The sequence below is a fragment of the Rhinoderma darwinii genome, chromosome 2 (genome assembly GCF_050947455.1).
Source record: "Rhinoderma darwinii isolate aRhiDar2 chromosome 2, aRhiDar2.hap1, whole genome shotgun sequence".
NCBI classification, from domain to species: Eukaryota; Metazoa; Chordata; class Amphibia; order Anura; family Rhinodermatidae; genus Rhinoderma; species Rhinoderma darwinii.
This window is the reverse complement of record NC_134688.1, coordinates 43361525-43383027: the sequence shown is the minus strand read 5'-3', so window position 1 is coordinate 43383027 and position 21503 is coordinate 43361525. Positions and strand designations below refer to the sequence as shown.

The window sequence follows — 21503 nt, the reverse complement described above, 5'->3', positions numbered from 1 at the left end:
CCAACCTAATAGTGTTATACTCCATCCTTGAATAGCATGAGGCTTTGTGTAGCAAACAGATACTTCTACAGCCTCCCATTGAGTCAGCATGCTCTGTATTGTTTACATTGTTACTTCCGGGTATGTCAGCTGACAGCCGGGAGTCACATGGTTGAGCATCATGGATGTGCTGGGCCAGTGTGATTGGATGTTTGATATATGCTGCCGGAGCAAGGGGGCGGAGTATTCAGTTCATAGTGACTCAGAGTCCCAGAGTGAAGCATGCCGCTGACATCTATGCGTGCATGCTTCCGTGTTGTGCAGTAGAATACCTGCTGCTGAAGATATATCGCTGGCATCCTGGCCAGACTGACAGACCCCTGATGATAAGTATAGAAACGCGTAGGGTCGGGTGAAGTGAGGGAATTTTGCGTAGGGGGCAGTGGCATTGTTGTGCATCTGTACATTGGGAGAATCTGGTGCGGTTAACGCAGGCTCCTGTGTGAACGAGGGTCCAAACCACTGCTTTACCAATGTTATACGCTGATTCCATATTTTGATATCTCTGTTTACATACCCAGTCACAAAGGGTTCGCAAACGAACTAGGACTGTGAGTATTGTGTTTAATACGTTTTTAAATACACGGTTGGGCTTTTCACAGTGGTGCTTGTACCCCTGTTTTTAGATAGCTATGAAATAAAAATTATACATTTTACTCATTTATCACTTCAGTGAATTTTCAAATGTTCATATTTATGGGAGCACAATATATATCGTTAAAATACAGTGAATTATGGCCACTCGTAAAACAATCTATAATCACCATATAAACCGCAGCAGAAAAAAAGAAAATTACCAATAAAGCTAAAGCTAGTTTCTAAGCATCTTAATATGACACACGGGGGATATTACACTACATGAGATTCAGTAAATGCCACAAACCACACATTTATTATAAGAGTAGCTTTGGGCTTTCATAATAAGGGAAATCCTGTTCCATAAGGAGTACAATCTATTAGGAACAGTACAACGTATGTACGCAGGCCTTCCTATATACAGCAAGCACCTATGCAAGTCCATTTGGCAGTGGTAACAGTCCATGTTTCACAAGAAAGTTTTCCTACTTCGAACCGATTTAATCCATTCAGGTTTTGGGAAAATATACAGAGAACACAGACCAAAAATACGGCCCAAGTACTTGAGAGTTGTCCGTTGGCACCTACAGTTGGTAAGACATCTTGCCCTCAGATCCCTCTACATCACAGTGATAAGGATCAGTTTATTTCAAGATGCCCTGATCGCTATTGACTGCACCATCTAAGGAATGAAACAATTGGGGTTGGAGTTACCTCTGATCCCAGGCGTTGCATCGGGATGTTGATTGTTTATTACAGCTCTCTTGGCTGTACCATCCCAAGACTATTTATTCAGCCCTAACATGGTAACGACACAGCAATTAGAACTTATTACGTCCAAATGCAGGAAGTGGTTAATGGAAACCTCTACTCAAACTTGAAAAAATTATATTTCACAGTTTCTACCTTGTAGCAGCTTCAGGCCGGTATCATGACACAGATGTTTTCCACACTAGGAAATATCAGATATGTACTGAATGGGCTGTCCAAGAATAGAAGGAATAAAAAAAGGGTCCGCTTTTTTTCACCTAGAAACAGTGCTACTCCTTGTGTCCTTATATAGGTCATACGGATAGGGATGGCTAAAAGGAGACAACTCTTTTAAAGTATAGCTAAACGTTTGACAAACTTCTGACATGTCATAGTGACATGTCAGAAGTTTGGATTGGTGGGGGTCCGAGCACTGAGACCCTCACCAAATCGCTAGAACGAAGCAGCTGAAGCTTGTGTGAGCGCTCAGCTGCTTCGTGTCTGTTCGGCTATTTCCGGAAAGCCGATGTATGGGAGTACGGGCTCATAGACTTTCTTTTGAGTCCGTACACGATACATTTATTTCCGGAAAAAGCCGAACAGACACGAAGCGGCTGATCGCTCGCACGAGTACTTTAGCTGCTTAGTTCTAGCTAGTTCTAGCAATTGGTAGGGGTCTCAGTGCTCGGACCCCCACCAATCAGTTAACCAGTTCAAGTTATATGACCTAGTGACAGGTCCTCTTTAAGTGCTGCATGCCTAGATCTGTATTTTTCACTGAGGACTTTGTTACTAGCACGGATTACGTGATGTCCCCACAGGACTGGTGGCAAAATATATTTTTAAAGTGTTTACACTACATCCTGGCATAAGGTGGAACATAAATGCAAACAAGTAATTAAAATACAACAGATTAAGCTGAACTTCACATTCATTAGTCATAAACCATAATGTAGCCTGCATCAAAATACCCAGAATACAAGTAACACCTCCGTGCAAAAGAACTAAAAATACACGTAATTAAGGTGTGCGTGCACAGAGAGAAAAGCTTTAATTAGAAATCTGAGGAAAGCGTAAAGAATGTATTATAAATGATAAGCAATTAAAAAGTAATCCTAAGTGATTTGTGACTATATTTAGTGCACAAATTAGCACAGTTCTCATAATTGGAGACAAAACGCTGGTAACATCTACAAATGTATAATTGGTGTCTAAACATCTGTTACAATGAAAAACTCATGTGACACGAAGACAAAAAAATAAAGATTCAGATTCCATTATTTTGATCTTATGGTTGTCCATTATAGGATGGATAAATAAATGGGCTAAAGACTATGTAAACCCTTGAATCAAAATGATACATATCTTTTCAATAAATCAATGTTTTAAGTGATTTAAAAACAACTTTTCAATTGACTTATTTAAAAAAATATTTACATTTAGAGATACAGCTTCTATGTATGCTGTATACATAGAAGCTGTATCGTTCTTTTAAAGCTGATTACGTCAGGTCAGCTGGACTAACGGCTCGGCGGAAAGGTGGTTATGCGTGCCTAAGACACACACGATCCAGCTGATGACGGTCACATCTAAATTGATTAACTTAGATGTGATTGTTATTAGCTGGATCCTGTGTGTCAGAGACACGCAGATCCAACTTTCCGTTGAGCCGTCAGTCCAGCTGACCAGACAGAATTGGCTTTGAAAGAACGATACAGCTTCTATGTATACAGGATACATAGAAGCCGTGTCTTATAAAGTTAAAAAAAGAAAATAAATTCAATTAAAAAAGTTGTTTTAAATCACTTTAACCCCTTCCCTCTTTAGCCACTTTTGACCTTCCTGACAGAGCCTCATTTTTCAAATCTGACATGTGTCACTTTATGTGGTAATAACTCCGGAATGCTTTCACCTATCCAAGCGATTCTGAGATTGTTTTCTCGTGACACATTGGACTTTATGTTACTGGCAAAATTTGCTCGATATGTTCAGTATTTAATTGTGAAAAACACCGAAAATTAGCGAAAAATTGCAAAAATTAGCATTTTTCTCAATTTAAATGTATCTGCTTGTAACACAGGCAGTTATACCACACAAAATTGTTGCTAATTAACATCACCCATATGTCTACTTTAGATTGGCATCGTTTTTTGAACATCCTTTTATTTTTCTATGACCTCACAAGGCTTAGAACTTTAGCAGCAATTTCTCACATTTTCAAGAAAATTTCAAAAGGCTATTTTTACAGGGGCCAGTTCAGTTGTGAAGTGGTTTTGAGGGCCTTATATATTAGAAACCCCAAAAAAGTCACCCCATTTTAAAAACTTCACCCCTCAAAGTATTCAAAACAGCATTTAGAAAATGTCTTAACCCTTTACACATTTCACAGGAATTAAAGCAAAGTAGAGGTGAAATTTACAAATTTCATATTTTTCTGCAGAAATACATTTTTAATACAATTTTTTTTATAACACAGAAGGTTTTACCAGAGAAATGCAACTCAATATTTGTTGCCCAGTTTCTGCAGTTTTAGGAAATACCCCACATGTGGTCGTAGCGTGCTACTGGACTGAAGCACCGGCCTCAGAAGCAAAGGAGCACCTAGTGGATTTTGGGGCCTTATTTTTGTTAGAATATATTTTAGGCACCATGTCAGGTTTGAAGGGCTCTTGCGGTGCCAAAACAGTCAAAATCCCCCAAAAGTGACCCCATCTGGGAAACTAGACACCTCAAGGAAATTATCTAGGGGTGTAGTGAGCATTTTGACCGCACAGGTTTTTTACAGAAATTATTGGAAGTAGGCCGTGAAAATTAAAATCAACATTTCTTCAAAGAAAATGTAGGTTTAGCGATTTTTTTTCTCATTTCCACAAGGACTAAAGGAGAAAAAGCACCGCAAAATTTGTAAAGCAATTTCTCCCGAGTAAAACAATACCTCACATGTGGTAATAAATGGTTGTTTGGAGACACGGCGTGGCTGAGAAGGGAAAGAGCGCTATTTGGCTTTTGGAGTTCACATTTAGCAGGAATGGTTTGCGGAGGCCATGTCACATTTACAAAGCCCCTGAGGTGGCAAAACAGTGGAAACCCCAAACAAGTGACCCCATTTTGGAAACTATACCCCTTGAGGAAATTATCTAGGGGTATAGTGAGCATTTTGACCCCACAGGTTTTTTGCAGAAATTTTTGCAAGTAGGCTGTGAAAATGAAAATCTACATTTTTTCAAATAAAATGTAGGTTTAGCTAATTTTTTTTCATTTCCACAAGGACTGAAGGAGAAAAAGCACCGTAAAATTTGTAAAGAAATTTCTCCCGAGTAAAACAATACCCCACATGTGGTAATAAACGGCTGTTTGGACACACGGCGAGGCTGAGAAGGGAAAGAGCGCCATTTGGCTTTTGGAACTCAAATTTAGCAGGAATGGTTTGCGGAGGCAATGTCACATTTACAAAGCCCCTGAGGGGATACAACAGTGGAAACCCCCCACAAGTGACCCCATTTTGGAAACTACACCCATTGAGGAAATTATCTAGGGGTATAGTGAGCGATTTGACACCACAGTTTTTTTGCAGAAAATATTGGAAGTAGGCCCTGAAAATAATAATCTACATTTTTTCAAAGAAAATGTAGGTTTAGCTAATTTTTTCTCATTTCCAGAAGGACTGAAGGAGAAAAAGCACCACAAAATTTGTAAAGCAATTTCTCCCGAGTAAAACAATACCCCACATGTGGTAATAAACGGCTGTTTGGACACACGGCAGGGCTTAGAAGGGAAAGAGCGCTATTTGACTTTTTGAGATCACATTTAGCAGGAATGATTTGCGGAGGCCAGGTCACATTTGCAAAGCCCCTGAGGGGACAAAACAATGAAAACGCCCAAAAAGGGACTCCATTTAGGAAACTACACCTCTTGAGGAATGCATCTAGGGGTGTAGTGAGCATTTTGACCCCACAGATGTTTCATAGAATTTATTAGAATTAGGCAGTGAAAATAAAAACAGTCCTTTTTCTTCAATAAGACGTAGCTTTAGCGCAAATTTTTTCATTTTCTCAACAAATAAAGGAAAAAAAGAACCCAACATTTGTAAAGCTATTTCTCCCGAGTACGGCAATACCCCATATGTGGTCATAAACTGCTGTTTGGGCAAACCGCAGGGCTCAGATGGGAAGGACCGCCATTTGGAGTGCAGATGTTGCTGGATTGGTTTCTGGGCACCTGTGGGCCCAAAACAGTGGAAACCCCCAGAAGTGACCCCATTTTGGAAACTACACCCCTCAATGCATTTACCAAGGGGTGTAGTAAGCATTTTAACCCTGCAGGTGTTTTGTAGAAATTAGTGTGCGCTCAATGTTGCAGAGTGAAAATGGGATTTTTTTCCATAGATATGCCAATATGTGGTGCCCGGCTTGTGCCACCATAACAAGACAGCTCTCTAATTATTATGCGGTGTTTCCCGGTTTTAGAAACACCCTACATGTGGCCCTAATCTTTTGCCTGGACATATGACAGGGCTCAGAAGTGAAGAGTACCATGCGGAGTGGAGGCCTAATTTGGCGATTTACAAAGTATTGGTTCACAACTGCAGAGGCTCAGATGTGAAATAATAAAAAGAAACCCCTGATAAGTGACCCCATTATGGAAACTGCACCCCTCAAGGCATTAATTAAGGGGTGTAGTGAGCATTTTCACCCCACAGGTCTTTTCCATAAATGAATGCGCTGCGGATGGTGCAAATTAAAAATTTATATTTTTCCCTAGATATGCCATTCAGTGGCAAATATGTCATGCCAAGCTTATGACACTGCAGACGCACACCCCAAAAATTGTTAAAAGGGTTCTCCCGGGTATGACGATGCCATATATGTTGAAGGAAACTGCTGTTTGGGCACGCTGTAGGGTTCAGGGCCGAGGGAGCACCATTTGGCTTTTGGGGAGCGGATTTTGCTTGGTACTATATTTGTTTGAGTATTGCTGGTGTTTTATAATGTGGGGGTACATGTAAGCGGGGCGGAGTATATAAGGGGCATAGTCAGGTGGTATAAAAAAATAAAATTATCCATAGATGTGTGTTACGCTGTGAAGCAATCCTTTCTGCACAGGCCAGTGTCGCACTGATAAATGGTGTCATTTATTATCCCCCTTTTGATCCACACTCCGCGCCTTTGCAGTTTGGGGAATTTTGCTGGGAAGTGTTGCCCTGGTATAATACGGGCACCGTCGCTTCCAGCGGATATGTTTGGGCCCTCCCCTTCCTGGTTCCCTAATTTTAGGTCCTTGATAAATCGCCTCTTGAAACAGAAGAAATGTTCCCCTCGGGCACAACTGCATATTTTTTTATTTCCTGACTTATTGGAGCCATAACTAATTTTATTTTTCATAGACGTAGCGGTATGAGGGCTGGTTTGTTGCGGGACGAGCTGTAGTTATTATTGATACCATTTTGGGGTACATGCAACTTTCTGATCACCTTTTATCCTATTTTTTGGGATGCCAGGTAAACAAAAAAACGCAATTCTGGCACAGCTTTTTTTTTTTTTTTTTATACAGCGTTCACCATGCGTTATAAATTACATATTAACTTTATTCTGCGGGTCAGTACGATTCCGGCGATACCTAATTTATAGCATATTTTTATGTTTTACAACTTTTTGCACAATAAAATTACTTTTGTAAAAAGAATGTATTTTTTCTGTCGCCAAGTTGTGAGAACCATAACTTTTTAATTTTTTTGTCGACGGACGTGTATGAGGGCTTGTTTTTTGCGGGACGAGCTATAGTTTTTATAGGTACCATTTTTGGATACGTGCGACTTTTTGATCACTTTTTATTGTCATATTTGTAGGGCAAAGTGACCAAAAAACAGAAACTCTGGTAACGTTTTTTACGGGGTTTTTTTACGCTGTTCACCGCGTGCAATAAATAATATAATATTTTGATACCTCCGGTCGTTACGGTCGCGGCGATACCAAATACATATGGTTTATTATTATTTTTCAATAATAAAGGACTTGATAAGAGTAAAAGGGGGATTGTGTGTTATTTGATTACTTGAAACTTTTATTGTTTTCAAACTTTTATTTTTTGCACTTTTTTTACACTTTTTCTCAAGTCCCACTAGGGGACTTGAAGGTCCAACGGTCAGATTTTTTTTTTTCTAATACATTGCACTACCTATGTAGTGCAATGTATTAGATCTGTCAGTCATTCACTGACAGCAAGCCGTTTAGGCTTCGCCTCCCGGCGGGGCCTAAATCGGCTTCCGTAATGGCAGAGCAGGAGACCATTGTGTCTCCTGTTGCCATAACAGCAGTCGCCAGTCCCGATTGCCTGTCAGGACTGGCGATCTGCTAGTAACCGCTACGATGCAGCAATCGCTTTCGATTGCTGCATCGAAGGGGTTAATGGCAGGGATCGGAGCTAGCTCCGGTTCCTGCCGTTACAGGTGGATGTCAGCTGTACAGTACAGCTGACCTCCACCGCTGATGACGCCGGATCAGCTCCTGACCCGGCGCCATCTTGCCGGCAGCTACGGAAGCCGATCAGGCTCCGCCGCCGGGCGGATCCTGACCGGCTTCGGTGCTAGGCAGACCGGGAGGCCAGTATTAGGTCTCCGGTTGCCATTGCAGCCACCGGAACCCCGGCAATTTCATTGCTGGGGCTCCGATGAGCTGCAAACACCTTAAGTGCAGCGATCGCGTTTGAGCGCTGCACTTAAGGGGTTAATGGCGGGGATCGAAGCTAATTTCGGTCCCCGCCGTTACAGTCGGATGTCAGCTGTAAGATACAGCTGAGATACGGCGATGATGGCACCGACTCAGCTTCTGAGCCGGTGCCAAACGTTTGACGTACATGTACGGCATTTTGCGGGAAGTCAATGCTTTCCATGACGTACATGTACGTCAAATGTCGGGAAGGGGTTAAGCATTGATTAAAAAATAAATGCATAAATTGTATTTAAAAAGGTAAACAAATTTCCCCAGCAGATTGCTATGGCTTTTTGATAGACTCTTATCCCTGAAACTATCATAAGCATTAGACTAGGGCTCCACGGCCACTTTTGTTTGAGCAGCTGTCAAAGTAAAATCGCAACCGTCATGCGGCAACATTTCACAACTAACGCAAGAGGTCAGAATTTTTGCAAAAGTTGCGTGACTTCTCTCCATAGGGAAACATTGTAGTCATGTGGCAGTCTTGGTAACCTGCAATTTTACTGCAACCTAAAGTCACCATGGAGCCCTAGACTGTTCTGTTCACGTCTATCAACAATCTGAGATATTATTGAGATATGTCAGAACATAACATTGATGGGAGTCGGTAAAGGGAGGTGTCCCATATATATGTAGAGAGACAGCCCTGGTCATGAGTAACCGTTACACAAACAAAGCAGGACAATTAGTTATTGTCCTGCTTCGCTTGAAACAGATGGAGACAGAAGATAATGCTTTGATCTTTTGTCTCCATTTTAAATTTCCCGCGCGCACGGGCATTCTCGCACGCGCAGGCACTCTCGTGCTCATGAGTCGGGGAGGTGATGTGTTATTACCGCGCCACTCACCCCCCATTTACGGGCGTACCGACAGGGTTTAAATAGCCCTGTGGTGGTATGCTCAGCAGGGCAGCTTACCCTCACCACGCCACCAACGCGCTCAGCTGGGTCCTGCCTCCCTCCACCAACGCCGATTCACCGCTCCAGCTGGGACCTGCCCTCACCACTCCACAAACAATGCTCTACTTACCTGCTCCCCGACTCCACCAACGGACCTCTCCTACTCCCCAGCTCATCACTCCGGCTCCCCTGGACAACGAGCGCTAAGTATCAAGTGCAGCAACAGCTGCATTTAACCCTTTCACTCCCCTGGACGAGCAACCCTTTCACCCCCGTTGTAGCCCCGCACTTTAACCCTCTCTCCCCTACACTACAGCATTTCCCTGGTTTAACCCTTGCTTCTCCCCCCTACACAACGATCAGGTGCCCCTGAGTTAACCCCTTACACATTGCCTGACCTAGTTAACCCTTTACCACCTGCCTCACATTCCCTGGTTAACCCTTCGCCTACCTGCACATCACATTGCCTGGTACCCTTGTTAACCCTTTCCCAACTGCCTGCACATTCCCATTGTTAACCCTTCACCTACCTGCACATCCCTTGGTACACATCCTGGTAACCCTTTATCTTCCACATCCCTTGTTAACCCTTCGTGTACAGGGACAGTTATACTTAGGAGGGAGTGGGACAAATAGTGAGCGTGTGAGAATTGCAACGTAACTCATGTTTAGATAAGCGGGTGGGGGTATAGAATAGTGTTGCGATACCTTGTTTATACTGTGCCGTGTAGTGTTAGTGTATTCAGTACATATTAAGTTATGTGTATTGGGAGACACTGATCCTATACTGCGATTATTTACGGTTTGGTGTATTTTATATCTACGAGTGATTACTGTTTGTAAGAATAAATATTACCTTTTATTTACTATACAATTGTATTCCCTTACTTGGTAGCAAACCAATTAGATTGACGTTAGTATAAGAAAAAGGTAGGGGAGCTAGGCATAACCCTAGTGACCCTAATACAAGGGAGTTAGTAATAGTGGTCGACACTAGCTAGTGAACCCCGCTATTACTCCACCCCCTTTACATAGTCGGTAACCCAAAACCCCCATCAGAAAGAAGGGGCCCATTTGGCTTACCTGTACAGATTTTCCAATATCTCGAAGAAATCTAGAGAGCGTTGTACTTGGCACAGTAATGCACAAGCTCAGTACAGTCCCATTCATTTTAATGGGCTCATCAGCAGCCTAATTAGGAAAGTGGAAAATCCCAATTGTGAAGTCTCCGCTCATGGACCTACTGTTGCATGTTACTGGGCCGTACAGCTGAAATTGTCAAAACGTAATGCCACTATCTCTGACATCACTTCCTGTTCTGCTGCTACTGGCTGAAGCTTTAGGTCATGGACTTCCTGCTCGACCCACCCACTTAATGTACTTTGATATAATACTGATAATACTGAGAGACCTCTACTCCCTTTTAGCAGATTCCCCGTTTTCTGGTTCAGTTGCAGGAGGAAGCAGCTAAAATGAAACAGAGGGTAGCTCTGCTACTATCATCCGTTTTGTGTCTGTGGCAGTATCTGACCAGACACGTAAAATTTGTCTGCCCGACCACGGCAGCCTACTGATCCCCCTCTGTACTGTATATGTTCAATGACACAGGTTCAGGCTAGGGCTACACAGCGACTTTGGCCGCGACATAGGTCGCTTAGCCAAAGATCACTGTGCACCCCTGCGTGCCTCGCATGTAATTAAAGTGAATGTGGCCGCGTTGCGACCTGCAGATTGCCAGTACCAGCAATTGCAAGAATCATCAGGTTTGTATTACTTGCGACTGTTGGGTTGCGGTAACCTGCGGGTCTTAACGCAGCCACAACCCTTTATTGACGTGAGACACTGCGATCTTTGGTTGCGCGACCAGTGTCATTGTCAAGCCGTGTACTACTAGTCTAAATGTCCAGAACCACAAGTTGTAGAATACAGTGGGTGGTCCTTAAGTGGTTAGGACAAATGCATAAATTAAGCCATGCAGCAATGTCAAAGCTATAGACAACTATCAACAGATGTAAAACATTCCCCATGCACATTTATGCCTAATGCACATTACCGTGTGCTGGCCGGATACCTTCCGTGATCCGTGAAAAGATAGGACATGTCCTATCTTTCCACGGATCAGAGAGTCGGGTCCGTTTTCACCGAGTGGCACTCGGTCGTGGTGCAACTGGCATTACCTTCTCCCCTCTTCTGTTAGTATCACACACTTTTGCTGCGTTGTAAATAGGGATAAAAAACAATTATTGGTAATTGATGTGATAACGTGTATCAGTATAGTGATCATATAGCTCAAACATGTGTGTTTAATAATAACGTTCTTGGATGGCGCCGTAATATCTTGCTTCTATGGAGAAATATTGGTATGGGGCACAATAAATTAATGTTTTCATTTGTGCTTTGTTCATTATTCTTTTCCACCGATTCTACTTTTTCTCATCAGTGAGCAGCAGTACTTATTAAAAAGATTAAATGAATACATTATGTATTCATTAAAATTACCCAAAGCTTAAAGTAAAATTCTCAGAAACATAGGACGCTGCTAAGAAGACTCACACGGTTTATTTTCGCCCCAAAGATGGATGTATTTCTAGTTCACAAAATCTGCAATAAGGCTTATAAAATAATTATTATTTGAGGACTGCATGAGGAATTCGTGGACCTTTACTGGATAGAGAGGCTATGGGCAGACATTGGTTGGGGGGGGGGGGGGGGGTCTAACCTATTTTTTACAATGACCATGTTGTGTAAGATCTTCACTAACATCTCTGATACTCGAACCAAAGGGTTTGATTCAACTATGGAGCCCTGTTATTCTGGACATCATGTCTGGTCTGAGAAACACCTTCACCAATGTCATCTTCTAAAGACATTTTACACGTGCCAACTATTGAGCAAACGAGCATTCATATGAGCGCTCGTTCCCGATCATTGCACTGTGTAAACAGGACAACATTCAGCTGATGAACTAGCAAATGCTCGTTCAGCTGACTATAGTTTATGTAGCAGAAAATATTTTCATTGTTGGCTCCACATCTCCCTGTGCGAACAGGGAGATGTGCTGCTGACAGGATGGAAATATATGAGGACGAGTGATCGTAGTAACGATTGCTCATTCCTATACATAACCAATCATTGCTCCTTGTGAAAGGAGCAAACGAGCGCCGATCAACCAGCTGTCTAGTTGATCGGTGCTCGTTTACACGGCCCATGCCCTGTAAGAGGACCATAACATTCATGCCATATCAGATCAGATCAGAACAGATCATTCTGACTGGAATTACCCAGTTAAGTCATGCAAAGACCTCTGGTCTCTTCTCTGCCTCAGTTCAGAGGCAATTTTGCCACGAGCTAAAGAATAAGTGAGATTAGAAAAGTGCACCACTTTTTTCTCTGGACTATCTGGTGTTGCAGCACCGAAATGAAGTGAAAGAGGCAGCATACCGGACAGAACAAAAGTGTCACGTTGTCTAATGTTTCTACTGTTATACAACACCTTTAAATAATCTGAGACAGACTGGTTGCTACGGACTTGACTAGAACTAAAAGGTTCTGGTTGTTAGGCAAGTGTATCCATAGAAATGAGACCATTCAGAAACTAAACTGTTGAAGGGCAGCATGTCAGCAATTAAATGTCGCCGTTTTCCATCCAAAGCTTTCGTAAAGATTCTCTACAATAAAGCAAGTCTGCGCTACACAGCAGGTGAATGGATAGTTGATAACAAAAAAACCTCCACTCCATCCCTGGAAGGTACTAAGAGAGTATTATTAAGAATACCGGAATCATATGAATCACAAAAAAGAACTTACCCTATGTTTTTCCTGAATTTTTTTCCTATATGCTTCTTTATCGAATTTGTCCTCCTCGGTCAGCCGTTGTCTTGCTTTTGCCAAATCAATGCCATTTTGAGCGTCTTGATCATCACCAGCATATTCTACTACCGGTTTCTGAACTGGTGGCCATTGCTGGACTGCCTGCAAACAGAAAACATTGTGGGATTGTTGTTTTACTTTTTGCATTTGTAATGATACAAGCCTGATCAATGGTATTCTCAGTGTACTGGTAAGCAAATAAAGCGCAAAGCGATCAGGTGCTGCTGATTCACACGTAGAGTTTGTGGTGAAGCTTTTGAGACACTTTATTTATAGTCAAATACAGGAATATATACAAAGGAGAAGTTCTTCCATTATACCTTCCTTACATTATGGATTGGACTCTAAAATCTGCCTAAAAAACAGCAGCAAAAATGGCACGTGTGATTGCAGCCTTAAAGGGGCCAACAGGATATGCCATAAATGTCCGACAGATGTGGGTCCCACCACTGGGACCCACACTTATCTCTTAAACGGTGCCCCCTAAAGCCCGTTCTACCTTGGTCGGCTCCTGCTGCCTCCCGGCCACTTCCTGATAGGCTGTCGGAAGTTATAGAAACAGCTGAGTCCGCTGAGCTTCGCTGTTTCCGCAACTCCCATAGAAGTGAATGTTTACGGAACTCGGGAGCTACGGAAACAGCATAGTTCGCCGTGCTACGCTGTTTCCTTGACTCCCATTTACTTCTATGGAAGTTACAGAAACAGCTGAGCTTCGCTGTTTCTGTAACTCCCGACCACCTAAACAGGAACCGGCCGGGAGGCAGCAGGAGGACGAGCAAGGTAGAACAGGGTTTAGGGGGCCCCGTCCAAGAGGTGGGACCCTAATCTATTGGACATTTGTGGCATATCCTGTGAATATACCATAAGTGTCCAAGATAGGAAAACCCCTTTAAGAGAATGGTACTCAAGAAGTACACACATATCAAAAGGCCAGATTTAGACACACTCTGTTTTTGTAAGCCAAACACACTAAACCGCATCAAAACTGCGTATGTGATCCTGGCCTAAAAAAGGTTACTTGTAATATATCTTCCTAGTAGTGAAAAACAGATCTTGCTCTGCAGGACCCGGCAGATTGGGAGGACATAGCAATATGTAAAGCTTTATTTCCCCTGTGGTGGTGCTGTAGGAGAATTTAACACTTGCTACTAGTTCCCCCACAGATTACAGCTGATCACTATCAGTGGTAAACCCTGGGATCATTTTATCATTAATAGACTCAAACAAAAAGAGATTGTCCAAAGTACACAACCCCTTTAACCAACTTCTTCTGACTTGCTTAAAAAGCAGCTGAAAATTAGAATGTTTGTCACAGTCATAATTTTCCTACGGCAAAATAGTAAGGTTACTGTGATAATAGAATATATCCTGGCATTATGTACATACAAGTAAAAAGTTCCACTTCGAAATGCAATGCAACATGATGAATAAAGAGGAGAATCATAGCATTACTAGCAGATTTGTGTTTAACGTTACTGTCCCTTTAAGTACACCGACCTATGAGTAACCTATAAAAGAGAAGTTCTGCATAGCATACTAAAGTTAATTCCCAATACAGTATTATTTAGCTCAAAGTTAGGATACATGTATTAGCTGAAATTTGCATTTCACAGCCACACAGAACAGTAAGGCCCCATGCACACGACAGCAAAAAACCTCCGTTTTTGCGGACCGCAATTGCGGTCCGCAAAAACGGAGCCATTCACTTTCATTGAACACGGACACCTTTCCGTAGCACTACGGAAGGGTGTCGGTGCCGTGGAAATGTTCCGGGAATTATGGAACATGTCCGTTCTTTCGCATTTTGCGGGCCGTGCTCCCATACTTTGTATGGGAGCACGGCAAGAAAATGCGGCTGTCAGTCAGCGGCCGGCCGTGCCTGCAATCGCGGGCCGTGATTGCGGGCACGGTCGTGTGCATGGGGCCTAAAGAGTAAAAACACGAAGAATGCAGTTCTGATTCATCTAGAGTAACGTATCCCCCTGTACCATATAATAATTAAACTCACAAATGCCAGTTTTTATAACAAATTTTATGGAGTGGAGTAAAAGTTAAGAAACAATATTATTCTCCTTGGGAAAGCCATTACCTTTCTGCAGACCTCGTTGTATTACCAGACCCATCTGCCTTGTACAGAACAATAAAAGGGTTCTGGTTTGGGGCCAACTCTATTAGGTTTTTATCTTTCCTGGCTCACAGATGTAAGGCCCAGGGCACGTTACAATAGTGTGAGACTTACTGGTGAACACAAATATTAATGCTCCAGAAATGTTTAATGTTTTACATTGAATTAAAAAATATATATTTTTGGTTAGTACTCTTGTAGAGTTTTTGGCCATCTCAGGGCTCTCAAAGTATAGCACATTTATGTAAAAGTATGAAGAAATGGTCACACAACTTACACTGCTGTACAAAGTGTTCACCCACAGGGACTTTTTAATAGTGTGTGAACAATATATCAGTAATTGTAGCCTGGCTTCAGGAGGCCAGTCATTTATATACTAACGATTCCTTTATATCTGTAGTCGTAGTCAGACATCAGGAGACCAGTCATTACTATATGGACGATTGCTTTAGATCAGTAATTGTAGCCTGGCTTCAGGAGGCCAGTCATTTATATACTAACGATTCCTTTATATCTGTAGTCGTAGTCAGACATCAGGAGACCAGTCATTACTATATGGACGATTGCTTTAGATCAGTAATTGTAGCCTGGCTTCAGGAGGCCAGTCATTTATATACTAACGATTCCTTTATATCTGTAGTCGTAGTCAGACATCAGGAGACCAGTCATTACTATATGGACGATTGCTTTAGATCAGTAATTGTAGCCTGGCTTCAGGAGGCCAGTCATTTATATACTAACGATTCCTTTATATCTGTAGTCGTAGTCTGACTTTGGGAGGACAGTCATTTTTATACGGACGATTCCTTTAGGTCAGTAATTGGGTCAGGAATTGGGAAGTTATTGATTTCTATACTGATGATTCCTTTAGATCAGTGATTGTAGCCTGGCTTCACAAGGCCAGACATTTCTATACTAACGATTCTTTTATGTCAGTAGTCGCAGTCTGACATCGGGAGCCCACTCATTTCTATACTGACAATTTCTTTACATCAGTAATTATAGTCTGACATCAGGAGGTCAGTCATTTCTATACGGACGATTCAAAAAGATTCCGCTTTACATGAGGCAATAAGCAGAATTAAGTCTTGACCCAAAAATTTCAATGAGGGTGAGCACAACAACAAAGCTCTGTTTTGTTATTACTACCAATAAGGAGCTTTTAACTTGTTTCCCCATTATAATGTGCGGACACTCTTCACACTAGCAACATGGCTTCTCTGGTTACCAGAGCTGTGAAAGGTGTGACGTACCCGTTATGAAGCAGATCCCACTGACTTACAACGGACAGGCTACAGTATTCAGAAAGGAATGGATTCCCGTGGGATTAAAAGGCAGATTGTTACAATGACATTAGGTATGTCGGCTACCTTCGTATAAATGTGTATGTGTGTGTGTATGTATATATATATATATATATATATATATTTATTAATTTTCAAATGTTGGAAGGGTTTACTATTTTGTTAGAAAAAACAATTGGTGAATAAAAGAATGTTAGAAACGGACTAGGAATCACTGAACCACTTGACGGCAGCTACATTAAAAGGGGCTGTATTTTCAAATGCCCTCTTAGGGCATTCTTTGTTCGTAAAGTAAGGTACCTGGTTCAGCAATTCAATCAATTAGCCAGAGCAAAGCTTGGCTACCGAGAGTCTCCCTGAAGAACCTGGCGCACGCTTTACTGTCCAAAAATGTCAGTGGGCACCACGTATTGCTTTATTTGCTTTGTGGCGGCACTGCACGCGAACTGTTCACTTTTTACCAGGTTTCTCCCAAATAATATAGGTGACTTATCTTCAACTAATCGGCATTTAAAATTCTGCTCGTTTCTATTGGAAACGGTCAACAAAACCTGTAAACAGACACACCCATAAGGCCTCATGCACACAACCGTGCATTTGCATTTGCAATTTATCTGCATTTTTGCAACTAAATTGCAGACCCATTAATTTCTATGGCCCCATTCACACCACCGTGGCTTTCACGGATCAGTGCTGGTGCCACAAATCCGGACTGAAAAAACTCAGGACAAGTAATTTTATGGTCCGGATTTGCGGTTTCACTAAACTGGTGAAATAATTATTTTTTGTTGTGGATCCATGACTCCTGATGACACACGGATGCACAACAAAGACCGAAAACCACTACAGTCGGGTGAATGAGGCCTAACATCTTCGCTCATATAATGCTGTGGGACAGTTTTTTCTTCCCGTACCAGATTACTGTGCAGATCTTGGTGTAAAGATTACACTTCCCAGAATGTATACCCCTAGGGCAAACTCTGACAGCAAGGAATGGTGAAAGATCTCCGTTCTGCGGAGTAAACTGGTTAGTTTATAATGGAAGTCACGATGCTCTGCTGGATCGGTTATAGTAGGAACTCTTCATAAAACATCACCTTTATTCATTATGCATATTAAAATATTCTAAGTACTTCTTTTCATACACAAATACCCCTGACACAGCCAGGGTTGAATCAATAAGCAATCCACAATAATTACCTGGAGTATCCAGAAAATTATACCTAGACGGCATGGTACCATAGACATCCTATAGACAAACTCCAGGGATACAAATATTATATCACACACAATTAGTGTCATTTCTAAACACCAAATATTGCATAAAATGACCACAACACTGACACTTGGAGACCTATAAAGATTATATATATATATACACACACACACATACACACACACAGATATATAAATATGTATATATAAAATTTGCTTGTAGCGGCACATTTGTGCCAGATTACAACTCTGGATCTGTTATAAGACGGAGATCTACGTTGTCCGCGGGACTCCATTGACTTAGGATGAGGCCTGCCCGTGTTCCATCGTGCTGTCCATTGTTTTGACAGGAAGAATATCGTTCAATGCAGCGATATTACTCCCATCAAATCTTCCGACATTTGCCATGGAGGATGCGAACAGAGTCTCTGACACGGAAGTGAACAAAGCCTTACTCAACTTTTCATGTAAACTAACTCTATATGTAAACTATAAAAAGGTGTTTAAAAAGTGAACATATACTTCGATACAAAAAAAGTAACTTAGGGCCGCCTTTACGTGCAGATTGCTGCTCTCGATTCAATGCTTTAAAGGGGTTATGTGGGGACTGAATAGTATTACCAGTGTACTCACTGCAGTATGTGAGTATACTCACTAATATATATTCAGTTTCCAGATTTTCATAGATTTTTATAGCGCTGAAAGGGGACTGGAAGTCTAGTTGCACAGTCTTCCTTCATGACGACACGACTATGTACAAGAAGTAGTACATAGATTACAGCGGGGCCGGTCACATGACGAAGAGTGTCGTCATCAAGGAAGACTGTGCAACTAGACTTTCGGTCCCCCGTCAGTGCTATAAAAATCAATGAAAATCTCATAATCAGCACGACTTGGGACTGGAATGTATATTAGCGAGTGCACTCACATACTGCAGAGAGTACACTGCTAACGCTTTTCCGTCCCCACAAAACCCCTTTAAATTCAAATGAGAAGTACAGAAATAAGCGCCCCATCCAATTACAATTCGTAGAAGTTTCTGGAGACCTTCCCAGCACATTATATGCCTCATTTAGTAATGAACCCACACCTCTGGAGTACAGAAACATTTTATTTGTTCAAAAATAACGACTACTTGAATCGAATATTACTTGTTTTTATTTGAAGATTTAAAATATTTATTTTAGCCACCATCTGGGAAAAGTACTAAAAATCTAATAAAACTAGCGATGTGGAGAATCGTTTCAGCTTAATTTACATTTTTAGAATTGTAGTTTTCAAACTGGTGATCATTAGAAAAATTATATGGAAAGAAAAAAGGGAAAAAAATCTTGCTTGGCCTAATATTTCAGCTATAATGCATGTGAGCGCTCCATATTGTACACATACACATTTGTAGATTTCATAGTGCGATCGTGATAAACTAAGCAAAAATGTTATCTCAACCCCTTAACGATCGCTCCCATTGTGTTTTTACGGCAGCCGTTAAGGATGGGTTTCTGGCTGTCAGAGACTGAGCGATGTATATAAAGATGGTGATAGTTCTGCTGCCTCTATTGGTGAAGGCGAAACAGACAAGAGACAGTAACTAGACCCAGGATAGCTATGATTGTAACAACGGTCACATTATCAGGGCTTTGGCAGCTCCAATTACAGGGAAAATATGAAAAACAAAAGATGCTAAAAAATATGCTCGGACATTTTGGGGAAGAATTTTTACTAAAAATAAAACAAAAAACAAACATAAAACTGCAAAAATAAAACCGGTAATAAAATAAAGTAATAAAAATAGAAACACCGCCGTGCCAGAAACCCTAGCCCCTAAGCCAGACTCTTAACTAGGCTATTTTATATATATATCTGTATCTGCATAGGATTCCACTAATTCTTTATTAAAAAAAAAATGTGTGAGGTATTAAAAGGTTAATTCAGAGTTTTGGATGGCAGCATAAAAGATAACATACATTGCAGTGCCATCATGATGGAGAATTTGGCAGACAGCAGAGTGTTAGGACTCAGCGCCAGGCACGGAGGGACTGCACTGCTGTGTGCACTAAATAGAAAGGGGTTAATCCGCCGGATTCTGTGATTAATGCGGTATGGGCCTTGTACGGTGTCGAGTGCCCATCTCTCCCCTCTTCTATCTAGATCACACAATGCGTTCCTCAGCCTGCCAGACAGAACAGTTAGGATGATGTGAGGCTTGATTGCTGTGCTCCCCTGCGCTCGCTTCCCCATCTTGATGTTGTCAGCAAAATCATGTTCCTAAAATGTGAAATAGTCCAGGCCATCTAAATTGGCAGAAAACGACACTGCAGGATTGCCGTATGCAGCGCTGTCAGATGATACACCTCCTCGCTAAAGACACACTTCTGGATTCGTCTTGTTAGTTAGCTTCAAAAAAATCTGTATCCTACTGACATGGGAGGGTGATTTTGTGGCACTCTAACCTCAAGAATAATTTTCGCTGACTGGGTATGCACACTTTCGCAAACAATTTTTTTTACTGCTCCAATGCATCTAGAATACAAAATGTAGCTACTTTGCAAACACACTCCTAACATTTTGTGTCTACAGTTTACAAACAGACCTGTGTCTCCATGGTTACAGACTACACATACACCCTGTGTAGTCTGATCCTGCGGTCATACTCCCTTCTATCCATCCACTACTTCTTACTCTCATATGTATGTTATTTTTTAATCAAGACTATTTGCAGTGCCTTCATTTTTTTTATGCTTTGGCACTATAAAAAAAAAATTGGGTTGCAAATTTGGACAGTCTTTATAGAGAATTTTTCCTAAAATGTAAAAATACATGGTGCCCTCAAAGGCAGAAATATTTTGTATATTTTACGCAGTTATTTCAGAGTGATCCTGGTCTCTTAAACATATGCTGCAAGACAACCAATGATGGAAGCGGTTAGGGATCTCATAGAAGTTTACACCCAGCTATCCACAGACCACGAACAGAAATTAAATCTGCATAGCTATAGAGTTTAAAGTCTATGTACACCTCCGTAACTTTTTATTGCTTTATGCTCCAATTCATCTAAAATGAAAAATGTCTTCTTTAAAAAATAACCTACTCATTTGTGTCTACAGCGCGATGCCCATCTATCTGTCTCCATAGCAACAGACTACAAACAACCTCTATGTAGTCTGATCCTGCAGTCATATTGCCTTCTATCTATCCCTTACTTCTTGCTTACCTTCCAACTGTAAGTTACTAAGAACTAAGGGGCAGATGAGAGGGAGTATGACTGTAGGATCAGACTACACACTGTTTGTAACCGATTACCATGAAAACAGAAAAGGTCTGCACAGGAGCTGTAAACACAATACGCAAGGAGATTTTTAATGAATGCTATTTGTAACGTTGTTCCATATCTCATTTTAGATGCAGAAGAGTAATACATAAATTGGTGGTTAAGGTGGATATAGCCTTTAATATATAAATTAAAGCAACTCTGTATAACAAAGCAGACCACATGCCATTCGATCCTTGATGAAACTTGCTATGAGTTCTGTAATTGCTGCCATTAATGGGCATCACCCAATATCTGAATTCGGAGTAGGAGACCAAGAAAACTTAGGTGGAAATGTTCTTGATTTTCCACAGCCATGTCAATGTTTATCGGTCATAGATTTAAAGTGAAGCTCTACTTTCGGACACGTGCTGGTGCATCTCCGACAGCAGGAACCGATACCAGGAGCAGGTCGAAGCGGTTTATTGTACATTTCTTCTATAGTGCTGGTCACCAGTGCTGGCAACATGGGGGATCCACACTGGTCGCTTCCTTGGAGATCAGTTTGGCATTTTCTGGCAGAAAGGAGACTGCACCAGATATAGGTGCAGCCCTTTTGTATTTATAAATCTAATCCTGGACTAAAACACTATGGCTACATGGGCAGGGTTAATGGAATTACGGGATTGCCTGAAGTGTCACCATTCATCATAAGCCCATTAGGCAGGCTACAGTACAGCATACCCAGTAGTGCCAGGTGGGGACACA

General features: G+C 41.6%; 1 protein-coding gene across 2 annotated transcripts in view; it reads right to left on the bottom strand.

Annotated features, from left to right (window-relative positions):
• Positions 1 to 21503, bottom strand: part of DDX10 (DEAD-box helicase 10) — a 243339-nt gene that overhangs the window by 91706 nt on the left and 130130 nt on the right. For both annotated transcript variants that reach the window (XM_075851596.1, XM_075851597.1), the window contains one exon: positions 12782 to 12946. In XM_075851596.1, coding sequence (XP_075707711.1) covers positions 12782 to 12946 — 165 coding nt within the window. The remainder of the gene's footprint in view (positions 1 to 12781; positions 12947 to 21503) is intronic.